Source organism: Rhineura floridana, chromosome 10, assembly GCF_030035675.1.
Source record: "Rhineura floridana isolate rRhiFlo1 chromosome 10, rRhiFlo1.hap2, whole genome shotgun sequence".
Taxonomy (NCBI): domain Eukaryota; kingdom Metazoa; phylum Chordata; class Lepidosauria; order Squamata; family Rhineuridae; genus Rhineura; species Rhineura floridana.
The window spans coordinates 64226134-64238357 of record NC_084489.1 but is presented as its reverse complement, the minus strand read 5'-3'; the positions used below and the strand labels follow the sequence as shown (position 1 = coordinate 64238357).

The window sequence follows — 12224 nt, the reverse complement described above, 5'->3', positions numbered from 1 at the left end:
TAAATCAGACAATAAAAAAACTTCTTAATTTCTTAACACTATACCAGAGTGACGTAAAGAGAGATCCAGGCGATTCTCCTCTATACCTATATAAAATCAAAACAAACATTGTAGCATATGCTTCTGCTCCATCCTATAATAAAAAAGGCAAATGAAATAAAAAGGATTAGGCTTCTTGATCATATACAAATGCATACAGAAGATATAATAAAATTATATCAGGCTGCATGGAGCTGCTTTGCTCTCTTGGCTGCTTGCCCACCAAGTGGGGGGGAAGAAGGAGGGGTTATAGACACACACATACCCAGAGAACGAGCTGCAGTGAGAACTAAACCCCGTACTGGATCAGAGGAAAAAAGACTAACATTATTCTTTTTTTCCCTTCTCCCTAAAAACAACCCACTAATTTACTCAAGACATTCCTTACCCATCACAAATAGTCACTGACTCTTGAACCTGTTCACTGTTTTTCTATGTATCTCAAAACCTTCTGTATACATCCTGTATGCCTCAATCTTAACAAACTACCCTTGTTCCTCCATAGAAACTGGGGTTCCTTCCACGTACCACCCTTCATTAAAGGTGATGTCACTATACTTTTGCCTGCTGTAAAGAAGCTTAAAACTTCCAGAATCATCTCTGTACTCCCTGTTCCAGTGCCTCAATCAAATGTAGGCACTCTATTTTAAATTTCTTATTCAAACCCTCACAATCATTTTTCCCCTTTACTTTTAACTCCAAACACTCTTTTTCAAAGGCTTCCTCTACCAAATCTGACAAATCCTGACATGCATTATAAAGTCCCCAAACAGCTGCAGCATTTTTCTTTGATTTGGAAGGCCTGCACTCTTTGCAATTCAAACCCTCATAGGCCTCAGTCATGGTTTTCATAGGGTCATCTGTCTTAAAACAATCATCATCCCACACATGCCTTCCTTTCTTAATCAACCATTTCTCTATTTTCAATAGGCACTCTACTGAACTCAAAAAGCGTTTTATTCCCTCACTATGGCTGCCACTTTTGCCATAGCTTAGAAATCTCCAACACCAAAAGCCAAATACAAAGAATGAAGCAGTGCACACACAAAACATTCAAACCTAGTTTCAAAATAAGTTCAGGGATAAGCCACCTTCAAATGCCACAATCCCAAATCAATTCACTTATAAGTAAAGCTGTTGTCACCAGCTTTTTCTCCCAGATTGACTCTCAAAAGAGAAAAACCAGAGGGGGGGTATCAGGAGTCAGGAACCAGTTAAAAGTCTCTGCCAGCCAGAGCACTGAACATTCCCAGTGCAAATCCTGTTTCCACCTTTTCCAAGTACCTAGCCCCACTGGCTCAAAATACTTACAAGGCGTCGTTTCCCCAGGACTCTTCGAAGGGAAGGGAGACACAAGTGTTATCAAGGGCTTTCAAAATGGATGGGACCCAGTTTAGGGAACCCCTTTCGTAGCTTAATGAGTTAACCTTCTCTCCAGTCTCAACGTTGGCTAATTGGTGTGTCACAATCACGGCCACCGCTTGCCAAAGCTTTGTTGCTAAGGACAGAAGGGGAGGGGGATAACAATGTGCCAGGGAATTTCTATACCTTAACCTCTGGATTTACCACAGCATTTTAAAGGACATTTCCCCACTCACGTTAAAACAAGAGACGTCAAAACATAGTAAGAAATGGAAATCACACTCATTCCAGTTACATTCAGAACTTGGCTACATGTGCTCTTGGGAACCTGAGTGTGTGCATTTGCCACCCTCATGTCCCATAAAGCACACCTTCTTGAGAGGAGGGGATCCACTGCTAGAGACAAAACAAACGCTTTGCCCTGGAATGTGCTCAAATGGTGCATATATTCAACCCAAGAAATGCAGGTCCAAACCAAACCAAAGCAAAGCCTGATTTTATTGAGAGAAAGAGTAAGAAAGCACCACAAAATTACTTGGGTGCGTGACAGCATCTATCATTAACATCCTGACTCATTCATAACTTTAAAGTTAAGAAATCAAAGGACCTTATTACTATAAGAGGTGAAAGGCAAATGAGATTACCTATCCTATGCCCGGACTGGGCAGTTGAATACAGCCGAAGCTATGCGGAAGAGCTCTGATCCAAAACCAGGAAGAAATCTCTTGGTCTCAAGGTTTTGCACCGAGACCCAGAGTCTCCCCGGCTCTCTCCCTGCAGTCCTTCATGCATTCCTTGAGAGTGTAGTACACATGTGTGTGGGAGCTCTGATGTTCCTCAACCTCCCTTCCTCTATCTCTCTTCAAGCCTTGGTTTTAAAATACTTTTTCCTCTCTCCCCCTCCTGCCAAGGAGGGTATGAAAGTCTGGCAAAAATCTCTTGTTCCTTTTCCTCTCTTCAAGCCTTGCTTTAAACAAACAAAGCAAATCTCTTCATACCAACTTAAAAGATTACTAAACGCTACTTAAGGAACAAATTAAATTCTTTGAATCCTGTGCCAAGCAAGGACATCAAACAGAAATAGTAGCATGGACAGCCGATCCACGCAGCAAGGAAAAACAACAACAACAACATATTTTAGGAAGTGACAATAAAGGGAAGAAAATTCCCTTCTAACATTCCCACAGACACTCAAAGAAACCTTCACACGTTCACACATATGGCCAACTCACACTTGAGTACTCAATTCACAAACATCCATTTAAACAAAATCATTCCTAATATCACTCTTATCTCCCAGGAAAATGCTACAACCTGCACACATAGGAGCCTAACAGCTGACTCCTATTCCAACCACATCTTGGGCTCAACCACCCCTCAGGCCATTCATTATTACAAAATTTAATCGAACTCCATTTAGTCATAAATGTTTTTAAAATCTTTAAAATTTCTCAAAAAAACATTCCAACGGGTTCTGTAGCTTCCTCCCATGACGCTCCTGCTCCCATTATGGGTTTTTCAACTGCCTGTTATAGGTCAGTTCCCTGGGCTTTTTAAACAGGCTCTCGTCCCATGGGTCTTTCGTGAAGTCACCCCTACTCCCGCTTCTGCAAGTGGACCTCTCAGTAGGTCTTTTGACTCTCACGACCACCACCACCTACAGCTTCCCGTTACTTCCTAAGGTGTTGGCTCTCTGGTTTCACTTATTGGAGTTCCGATATATACCGTTGTGTCCTCTGCTCTTCGCTCTCTTAGCCCCAAGGCAGGTTCAATCAACCTGGAGCGCTCACCTTGGCTGCTAGAGGCGACACGGGGAACCAACGGGTTGAACCAGACCTCCTGGCTGGCTCGCCAAAATTGTTACGCCAAAAGGCTCTTTACATCTGGAGGAAGCTTCAATAATCACCAGATGAGAAACCAGGATAAAAACAACACCTTTATTGATTGATTACCTATATCTTTTGCAAAAGAGAGACGAAGTATTCGGCTAACGCCAGAATCCTAGTCTGAAAGCATAGCTACACAGATTACATTGATATATGGCTCCAAATCCTCCTCACACACAGCCCCTCCCTTATTGCTGTTAGCAACACTTGTCAGTGTGCTCCATTGTTCTGGCCTTTACAGCGTTCTAATCTTGAGCGCTCCCTGTGCTGTTCCTACCTCCCCCAGGCACAGCATATTCTAGCTTAGTCCCTATCTTCTTGGAAGGTGTCCCGTTACATGAGAAGAGCAAACTAGCATTTTAAGTATCAAAACAGCAACTGAGCATTTGGCCTTCTCAGGCACTTTTAGTATCCACAGAGGAATTTTGCTTTTCTGCTTCTAAGTTAATTCAGGTTAATCCATTTTCTGCTATGCCAAATCAACACTACATATTATAGTTCCCAAACTATATATCTCATTTATCACACAGTTATAAGAAATATTAAAATTAATAAGAACAGTTTAAAATGTAATTAAAACAATTAAAACAGCAGTAGAGTAAACAGAGTTATACCAGATATTTAGGCTATCCAGTGTGTTGCAATGAGAGTACCTGGTCTTTAACTCTTAACCAAGATATTTTAATTTCAGGCGATATTCAACAGTTTCAAAACAAGTTATAGCATTCTTCAGTTCTTGCACAAACTTATTGTGCTATCTCACAGTTCAGTAATCTTCTCTGAATGCTGTTCCCTGCCCCATTTATTTCTAGTTATTTAAGTATTTCAAAATCATTTTATAAAGCTCTGGTAATCTTTGTAAAATTTTCTGATCTACTTAGAATAACCTGGGGCCCATTTTCACCACATATGCATCCTGTGACACCCATTTTAATTTATACCATGTTTGTGTCTGGTGGCAGTGCTCCTGGTATGACCCATCTTAGGTCAGGGACTCAGTTGTGAGTTCCAACCTGCTAGTCAAAGATCAATAGAATAGAAAATTGTCGAGTGAGTGTGGGAATAGAAAAGGCTCAAGAAAGTTGTAGAATTCTTTCCAGTTTTGCAATGGCCATGCAAAGTAAACTATATGTTCACATTTTCATACAGAATTTTTCCATAAATTCATAGTTCCGAGTAGTAAGAGTCTTTCCTATTTTTATACACTTTGGCATTGACAGATACAGAAATAACTCTGTTAAACACAGAATTGTGTTAAACGTGGACTGGACAAATAAGAAAGCCCTATTATATTTCTGAACTAGATAAACAACAGGAGTTCACAGGACCAGGCAACCATCACAAACTAGTTTCTATATTCTGAAGGGTGCCTCATAGAAAAATGGAGAAAACTTGTCTTCTACCTAATCTGGCAATGTTTTTCATAGGTAGGGCCAAAGTAGGAATAAAAGGGGTCCTGAAATAGACACCAGTGAGATAAACCAAGCTAAACAAAGAAAATAGACAATGCAGCATCACAAGCACACAAGCCTAGAAACAAAACTATGGGTACATTTTCAAAGCAAGAAGTTTTAAATTTTCTGCAACTTCTAACTGAAATATTGCAGAATTGCAACCACTGGGTTGGATCCAAAGGGTTTCCTTCCTTTGACAAAAAGAATATTTCTCTGCTAGAAAGTCTTCCCCCATCGAAAGGTCCCATGGGGGAAAAGAGCCTTTGGATCCAGTCCACTGTAAATCAAAATACAAAACAATTTTCTTTGAATAATAAATTCTGTAATAGTGACTTTCCAAGCAGGAATCAAGAGGCTCAGCAACATCAGTGGGAACTTCAGTAAATGCTATGCAGAAAATCTAGTTTTTGGAATCAGATAAGAAATGCTCATAAAACTGACACACACATATTGGCTAAGCTCCAGCTGAATAAAGATTTTTTTATTTAAGTTTTTTATTGCAATAATACAAATGAAGGACCAGATCACAAATGTCTTAGTCCCACCTGCCCCCCAACCTTTCCCAGTACAACCCTTCCCTTTGTCCACTCAACATACACACACATAATTAGAACAAAATATTCATGAAATAACAGAAGGGAGGAAAACCGAAGTCCAATCATGACATTGAAAATATTCTAGCTGGTACATTCCAGAGCTTGGAAAAGTTACTTTTTTTAAACTACAGCTCCCATCAGCCCCAGCCAGCATGGCCACTGGATTAGGCTGATGGGAGTTGTAGTTCAAAAAGGTAACTTTTCCAAGCTCTGATAAATTCCCAGCACTATTTGGGAAGTGGAGAAATGTGGTGAGCATTCCTCCAAATATTCTATAACACTCAGTAGTAAGCACTAAACTTCATACCAAGCTTCCAGATATAACATTTGGATACTACAAGGTATTTTTATTTGAAAAGCACAAAAATATGTCTCGGTTGTTTTTTTGTTGTGGTAGTTTAAAAGAAGCTAAGCAAATAGAAAACTATAATTTTAGGAAAGAGTTTCTGGATGTATACACTGATTATATGCAAATACTTCTTAAGGTTTATGCAAGAGCTTGTTGACTTTTTTCTTTACATTTCATTCCAATCACATGCTTTGCCATCTAGTGTGGAGGTGGAAGGGAGGGACGGCTGCTAATCAAGAAAAGCAAAGTCTCCTTGGGCTCATGGAACTAGGGTTATGGTATTCTGGATTTATTCATTTTATTTGTTCATTTTTGCCATTTATATACTGCCAAATTAACCATGTCCTCTGGGTAGTTCACAAATTTAAAATCAATAAAATAGAAACACAATCAAAATGGGGGGGGGTCAATACAAAAGAACTGTCACCAAAGCACCCCATATCCCCAGCATGTAACCATCACAAAGCAACACAAAGTCCATAAAAGCAATAAAAATCTGCAAAGGAGGAAACAAAATAGTTCAGTTATAGTGATGTGTAGTTTAATTCATTTATAATGAAGCTTCACACAAAGAAAGTCACTTGTTTATATACTGTCACCCAGTGGGCATCTTTATTACTTGGTCTCTCCTTTACAAAAAAAACTAGCCCTCAGCCCTACAAGTACGCAGTCCATGTTAATCTTTTCCTTCAGCCTCATCAGTGCAGCTGAACTGCCTGCACATAAAATACCATGACAGAAATGTTTCTGAAGAGCCTGACTCCATTTTGAATGGGAATGCCATTTGTTAGAAAGCAATGCAATTTAGCTTCCCAAGAAAGATTTGTCAGGTAAGGCCCTTGAACCTATTTTCCCCTTCAACGCCCCAAGAGCTTCAAGCAAGAAGTTGCCCAATCCCTTCTGCAGAACCCAGAAAATGCAAACGTGCTCCACATGCTTCTTCCAAGCCTACCCTATGTTCGTGCAGGCAGGCCTGGCCTCTTGCGCTGGATGTGGAAGCCACCTTCTTTCGAGTCTAGTGTTTTTTATGGACCTGAAAATAATATTTTGGTCAGCTACTGATAGAGTGGGTTCATATCTTGCAGAAAAGACTGTGCTCCTTTGCTTTGAAAATACAAGTGCACAAGATGAAGCCTTCAAAACAAACTTAGCACAACAATATTTTAAACAAACAATTCCCTAAGCTCCTCCCATCAACTCCTTGCACATATGCCTCACTTTTTACATGTTTAAAGACGGTAATCCAAGAATGAAATTCTTAACAATATTTCATACTTCTGAGCTATGTGAGTGCACTGGAATAACTGGTTTGGTTAAGAGCCTTTAAAAATTAACAACATGGTAAACAATGCTTTCTATTGCGTTAAGTTCTGGCAATAAGCATTAACAAGCCTCTAAACTTTACACACTTCTCTTCTCCACTCCACCTCAAGTATTTTTCTTAAGAGAATTATTATCTTTTAATTAAAAGGTAAGTTTTTTAAGTTTATTTTGCGTCAAAAGAGCAACTTTCATTGGTGGTACAAGACTTCAATTCTCTCACCAGCAGAACCCGATCCAATTAAACACATCATCATCCCTGTTCTGAGTGTGAATGAGGCTGTGCCATATTTATTTTTGTTTTTTGGAGCAATGAAAACTCCCGAATAGAGTCTGGAATACAATTTCTGCTGGCTTCCTGTACTTAGAATTGCTCTGCCTGAAGACTAACAGTGCAATGCTATATATGTCTACTCAGAAGTCAGTCCCAGGTTAGTGGGGCCTAAGCCTCCAATCCTATACCTGCTTACCCAGGAGTTAAGTCCCTTTGAACTCAAAGGGACTGACTTACAAGTAGACATATATAGACTATGAAAAAATGGAAATGGACTGCCTTCAAGTCGATTCCAACTTATGTTGACCCTATGAATAGGGTTTTCATGGTAAGAAGTATTCAGAGGTGGTTTACCGTTGCCTTCCTCTGAGGATGAGAGGCAGTGACTGGTCCAAGGTCACCCAGTGAGCTTCATGGCTGTGTGGGGATTCAAACCCTGGTCTGCCAGGTTGTAGTCCAACACCTTAACCACTACACCACACTGGCTCTCTCATAGACTATACTGTATGTAATCTCAGTTCATGATGTGCTACAACAGTTCTAGCAGCAGGCACAGAAACTTGTTTCCCTTCTTCCACTGCTCATTCAGACAACTGGCCTAAACACTTTACACAGATGTTCCACTGAATTATACTGAATTTTCCCATAGGAATTTATCAAATCTACAGTAAAAAGCCATCAATGGGAAATTGTTCAACCACATTTTGTAAGCAAAATATCCAATTAGGGACAGCAATCCTGAGGAAGAGACAGAACACCCCTTGGGAAGAGGAACTGGACTACATCACAAATAGGTAAACCTTTGTGCCGACAGATCTGGCTAGCAATTAAGGCCATCACCAGTTCCAGAAGCTCCCAGACACCACAGGATGTTAACATTTATAAAGAGCCACATACATGTGCTCTGAAAACAGAATCCTTTGCCTGCAACTTGTTTAAATTCAGACTAGATTTTGAATTTTGCCATTGACTTGTTCCAATACAGATATATCAATTTTGTCCTTTTCAAGAAAAAAATAAAGCCAATTTAATATCCATTATTCAGCATTTGCCATGAAGTACTGCACAGAAGTTCATTATTGAGGTTTTAGCTCAGCCATAATAGTTGAGAACCTGTCTATACCAAACTCACTGCAATACTGCAAAAGCCAGTTAGTATCTGCATGCATCATCATCATCATCATTTTTTTAATTTTTAGAGTAGTTCTTTGACCTAGGATATTTTAGTATGATTGACTAGAATAAGTCTTAAAGGCACAAGTAGTGTTTGGCATTCTGTAACAAGTGACAAGAATGTATGTTGATTAATGGTCTGGATTTGTAGCTAAAGTTACTATTTTCCCCATCAGGCATATTAGCATGTAGGAACATTTGGTACCAAACACATGTAATTTAAAGTGGTCTCTACACTTTCAAAGAATCTAGTTAAAAAAATACAAACAATGTTTTAAACCAATTAATGTCAGTCTATTTGCATAATAATGTAGTTGGGTATTTTGTAAATCTTCTGGTTATAGACTGCATTAGTTGTGCCTTAAGCGCAGAACCCAGTGTGCCACAGGTGTTCAATATGGGGCCACTTGACATGTTACCACTTGTATCTATTTGTGTGTTCAAATGTACATGTATTTATTTCACAACATGCACCTGCAGTGGAAAGCCATGGTCAATAGGGCATATGTTCAGACATCATGCTAAACCAGGGAAGGGGAACCTGTAGCCCTTCAGTTATTATTGGACTGGTGTCTGTTCTCTTCTTCACCTGCCACAGTCCAACTCTGACAGGTGGATGATCCCACCCACGTGTCAATCATCTAATATCATGATGAAATCAGGTGATTAACACCTTTCAATGTTCAAAGGAGGTCACTGTAGTGTAACCTCTTTTGAAGATGTGCTCCTGGTGCCAATCAAAGAGACTCCCTTTAATCAACAATCATCTAATAACCAGTTAGAGGGAGCCTTTGAAGTCTCTGCAGACAGGAATATGCTCCTAAAACTAGAGCATGTTCTCCTCCACAGAGAAGGCAGTTTGTATTTAAAGCACTTCCCTCAGCACTTTGAATACAAACTGCTTCCTTTAGAAATAATAAAAATGCTCCTTTTAAAAATGGAGTATTTTTTCTTCCCAAAGAAACGTGCAAAGCTGCTTGGGAAGTGGATGAACACAGGGCTCACAAAATACTTTGTGCAGTGCTTCCCAAATGCCCAGCAATCAGGTGGTTGACAGGCAGTTGGAAAACATACACAAGCAGCTTTGCAGGCACTGCTAAACGTGCCTACAAAGCCCTTTTTGACCAAGCCCTGTGTGATGTTCCTGTATTAATGTAAATATGGTAAGTGCTGTTTGTATAGAAGATACATGGTAAGTGGAATGAAAGAGGAGGGGGGAGTAGATGAGCAGTAGAATGCTGGATGATTGGCTGAGCATTTGAATGGCTGAGAGTATAAATGGAAGAATGACAGTTGAATCTGGGTGGGTTGTTTTGGTGGTGTTTGGAGGTGGGTGTTAGGTGGTGGATGTCAGGAGAGCGTGGAGAAAGAGGGAGTGGGAGTTCTAGTTAATGATAAGTCAAGTATCACAGGAATAGATGAAACCATAAGCTTAAGTACCATTAGAAAAGTAATCTTGTTATTTCTGTTATTTAATAAATACTATTTTGGTTTACCGAAGGCCTGATCCTTGGCTGGGGTTTCACAGACCAGAAGGGAGGGTAAGGTAATTACCAAGGCTGAAGGGCAACAGTAACAAATGGTGGCAGCGGTGAAGAGCAGAATAATAACATTACAAGTATCCAGAGCAACCCCGAGTTATATGAGTTATCTACATTGATACAAGGGGGTTGGGAACAGCATAAGCACGGAGTCACAAAAGTAACCAGACAGAGAGAGGCTCAGACAAAGTCTCTGGGAACATTGGTTATAGGACGTGACTGGTGGTGCTGCCTAGCAGGGGGATCTAGTGAGATCTGTGCTAGAGCGGAGAGAGAAACCATAAAAAAGGACAGTCCGGACTGGTGGAGTCCCTGGTGGTGTCTAGTGAAAGGTAGTAGCCACAAGCAGGTAGGAACCTGACAGGGAGAGCCAGGGAAGGGCGTCACACCCTGCTTTTACCTACTCCACATCTGATGTCATATATGGCATCAGGTGTAGGACAACCTTATGGGCCAAATGGGGAGGCCTGGTGGGTCAAATTAAGCCGATGGGACAGAGATTCCCCACTCTTAATGTAAATGTTTTAGACAAATAACAGACTCCTATCATTCCTGGCCAAACTATGTGTGGTTTATGGGACTTGGGAATCCAAAAACATCTGGATGCCTCAAGTTCACCAAACCCTGTACTAAACCCTGTGATATGAATAAGCCACATAGAGCCTTGGGCTCGTGCATTCTTCCTTCCTCCTCTAGCACTGTTGCGAGCGCTCAGAAGCTTTTGCTTTCATTTCTGCTTAACCGTGTGTTTTCAGTCATCCAAACCAACAAACTGTGGCTAATATTAATTATGGTTATCTGAAACCAGACAACTTAAAACCATGGTTTCAAACAACAGGGTTAGTTGGGCATATGCAAATATTTTAATATTAACAATGAAAGAACTAGCTATGGCAAGTCAGACTTGCAATGTATTTGCAGTTATAACATGTCAGGATAATTGAAACAGATGCCTTTCCGCAAGAGTTTTCTCACACCTATCTTTTAGATACCTAGCAAGGAATGTTGCATTTACCTATAAAATTATTGTTACCAGAAACTAAGCAAATTACAAAAACAAGTACAGTTTAATATAACCTGCAGTTAATTAAGATAGTGGATAAGTAGATTTTTATATCCCAACCTGCTATTATGCCAGATCCTCTGTTCTTTTTATCCTCTACGATTTCATAGAATGGGCCTAATACATGTAGTAGTTCTTCAACCTTGTCTGTCATTGGCATTGTCTCAAGAATCTGTAGGAATACAAAACAGTTATGAATTTTCTATTGGTTAATAGCAGGTTGGACAATCATTGCAATACTTCCACATGAACACAGCATTACATAAAATAAATCCTGTAACAGCTAATCCCATTTTCTACAAGCTTTAACTGCATCATCAAATTTCCCTGAGGATTGCCTTGCCCCATATACACTTGACTAACAATTATGTTCCTCTGTTGGGGCATTGTTAAGAGGTCCATATGCCCCAGAGATACTTGTGACATCAACTAAAAACCAGGGGTTGAATTCATTCATTTTTCCAAAGAAAAATCCTCGGATGGCAATGAAAATAATGAAAACCTCATGGAGGAGAGTGGGGACTTCCTCATTTGCAAACCTAATACAAGGCTTTTCAGCTTTGCCAATTAGCCTTTACGATCTCTAAATCTCAGAGCTTGGAAGTAACTAGTTACAAGTAACGAATTACTTGTAATTCATTACTTTTTTGAGTAACGAGTGGGTAATTCTTTTACATTTTGATTGTAATAGAACTAGGAGTAATTTTACTACTTTTGTGGAGTAATTGTAACGTTTCCAGAATTACTTTTGGGCATTACTTTGGGGGGGGACCAGGGGAAGTCTTCTGCTCCTCTGATTTGTGGATGAAAATCATGTGCCTCAAACTGGGCTTCTGTGCAGTGTCGCTCTTTCCTCATGCTCTGTGGATGGGCAGGTGGCGATGAGGGAGAAGGCGGAGAGTGAGACGGGGTGGAGAAAACAATTATTTAAAAAAACAGATAGTGGTGGTGAAGAATGGAGTGGAGGGGAAAAGGATCTGGAGGTCAAGAACATGGATAAAGGAGGAGACGGAGGCAGCAGCAGAATGGAGATAAAGAACTGTGGAGGTGAAAGATGGTGCGCGCGCGCGCATGAGAGAGAGAGAGAGAGAGAGAATACTGTGTTTGCACTTGGCACACAAAGTCGCCTCCACCACCCTCTCTGGCTACTGTGCTGCATTTGCAGTA

General features: G+C 40.3%; 1 protein-coding gene across 4 annotated transcripts in view; it reads right to left on the bottom strand.

Moving 5' to 3' along the window:
* Window positions 1-12224, bottom strand: part of ACBD5 (acyl-CoA binding domain containing 5) — a 51884-nt gene that overhangs the window by 27854 nt on the left and 11806 nt on the right. For all 4 annotated transcript variants that reach the window (XM_061587567.1, XM_061587568.1, XM_061587569.1 and 1 more), the window contains one exon: window positions 11118-11229. In XM_061587567.1, coding sequence (XP_061443551.1) covers window positions 11118-11229 — 112 coding nt within the window. The remainder of the gene's footprint in view (window positions 1-11117; window positions 11230-12224) is intronic.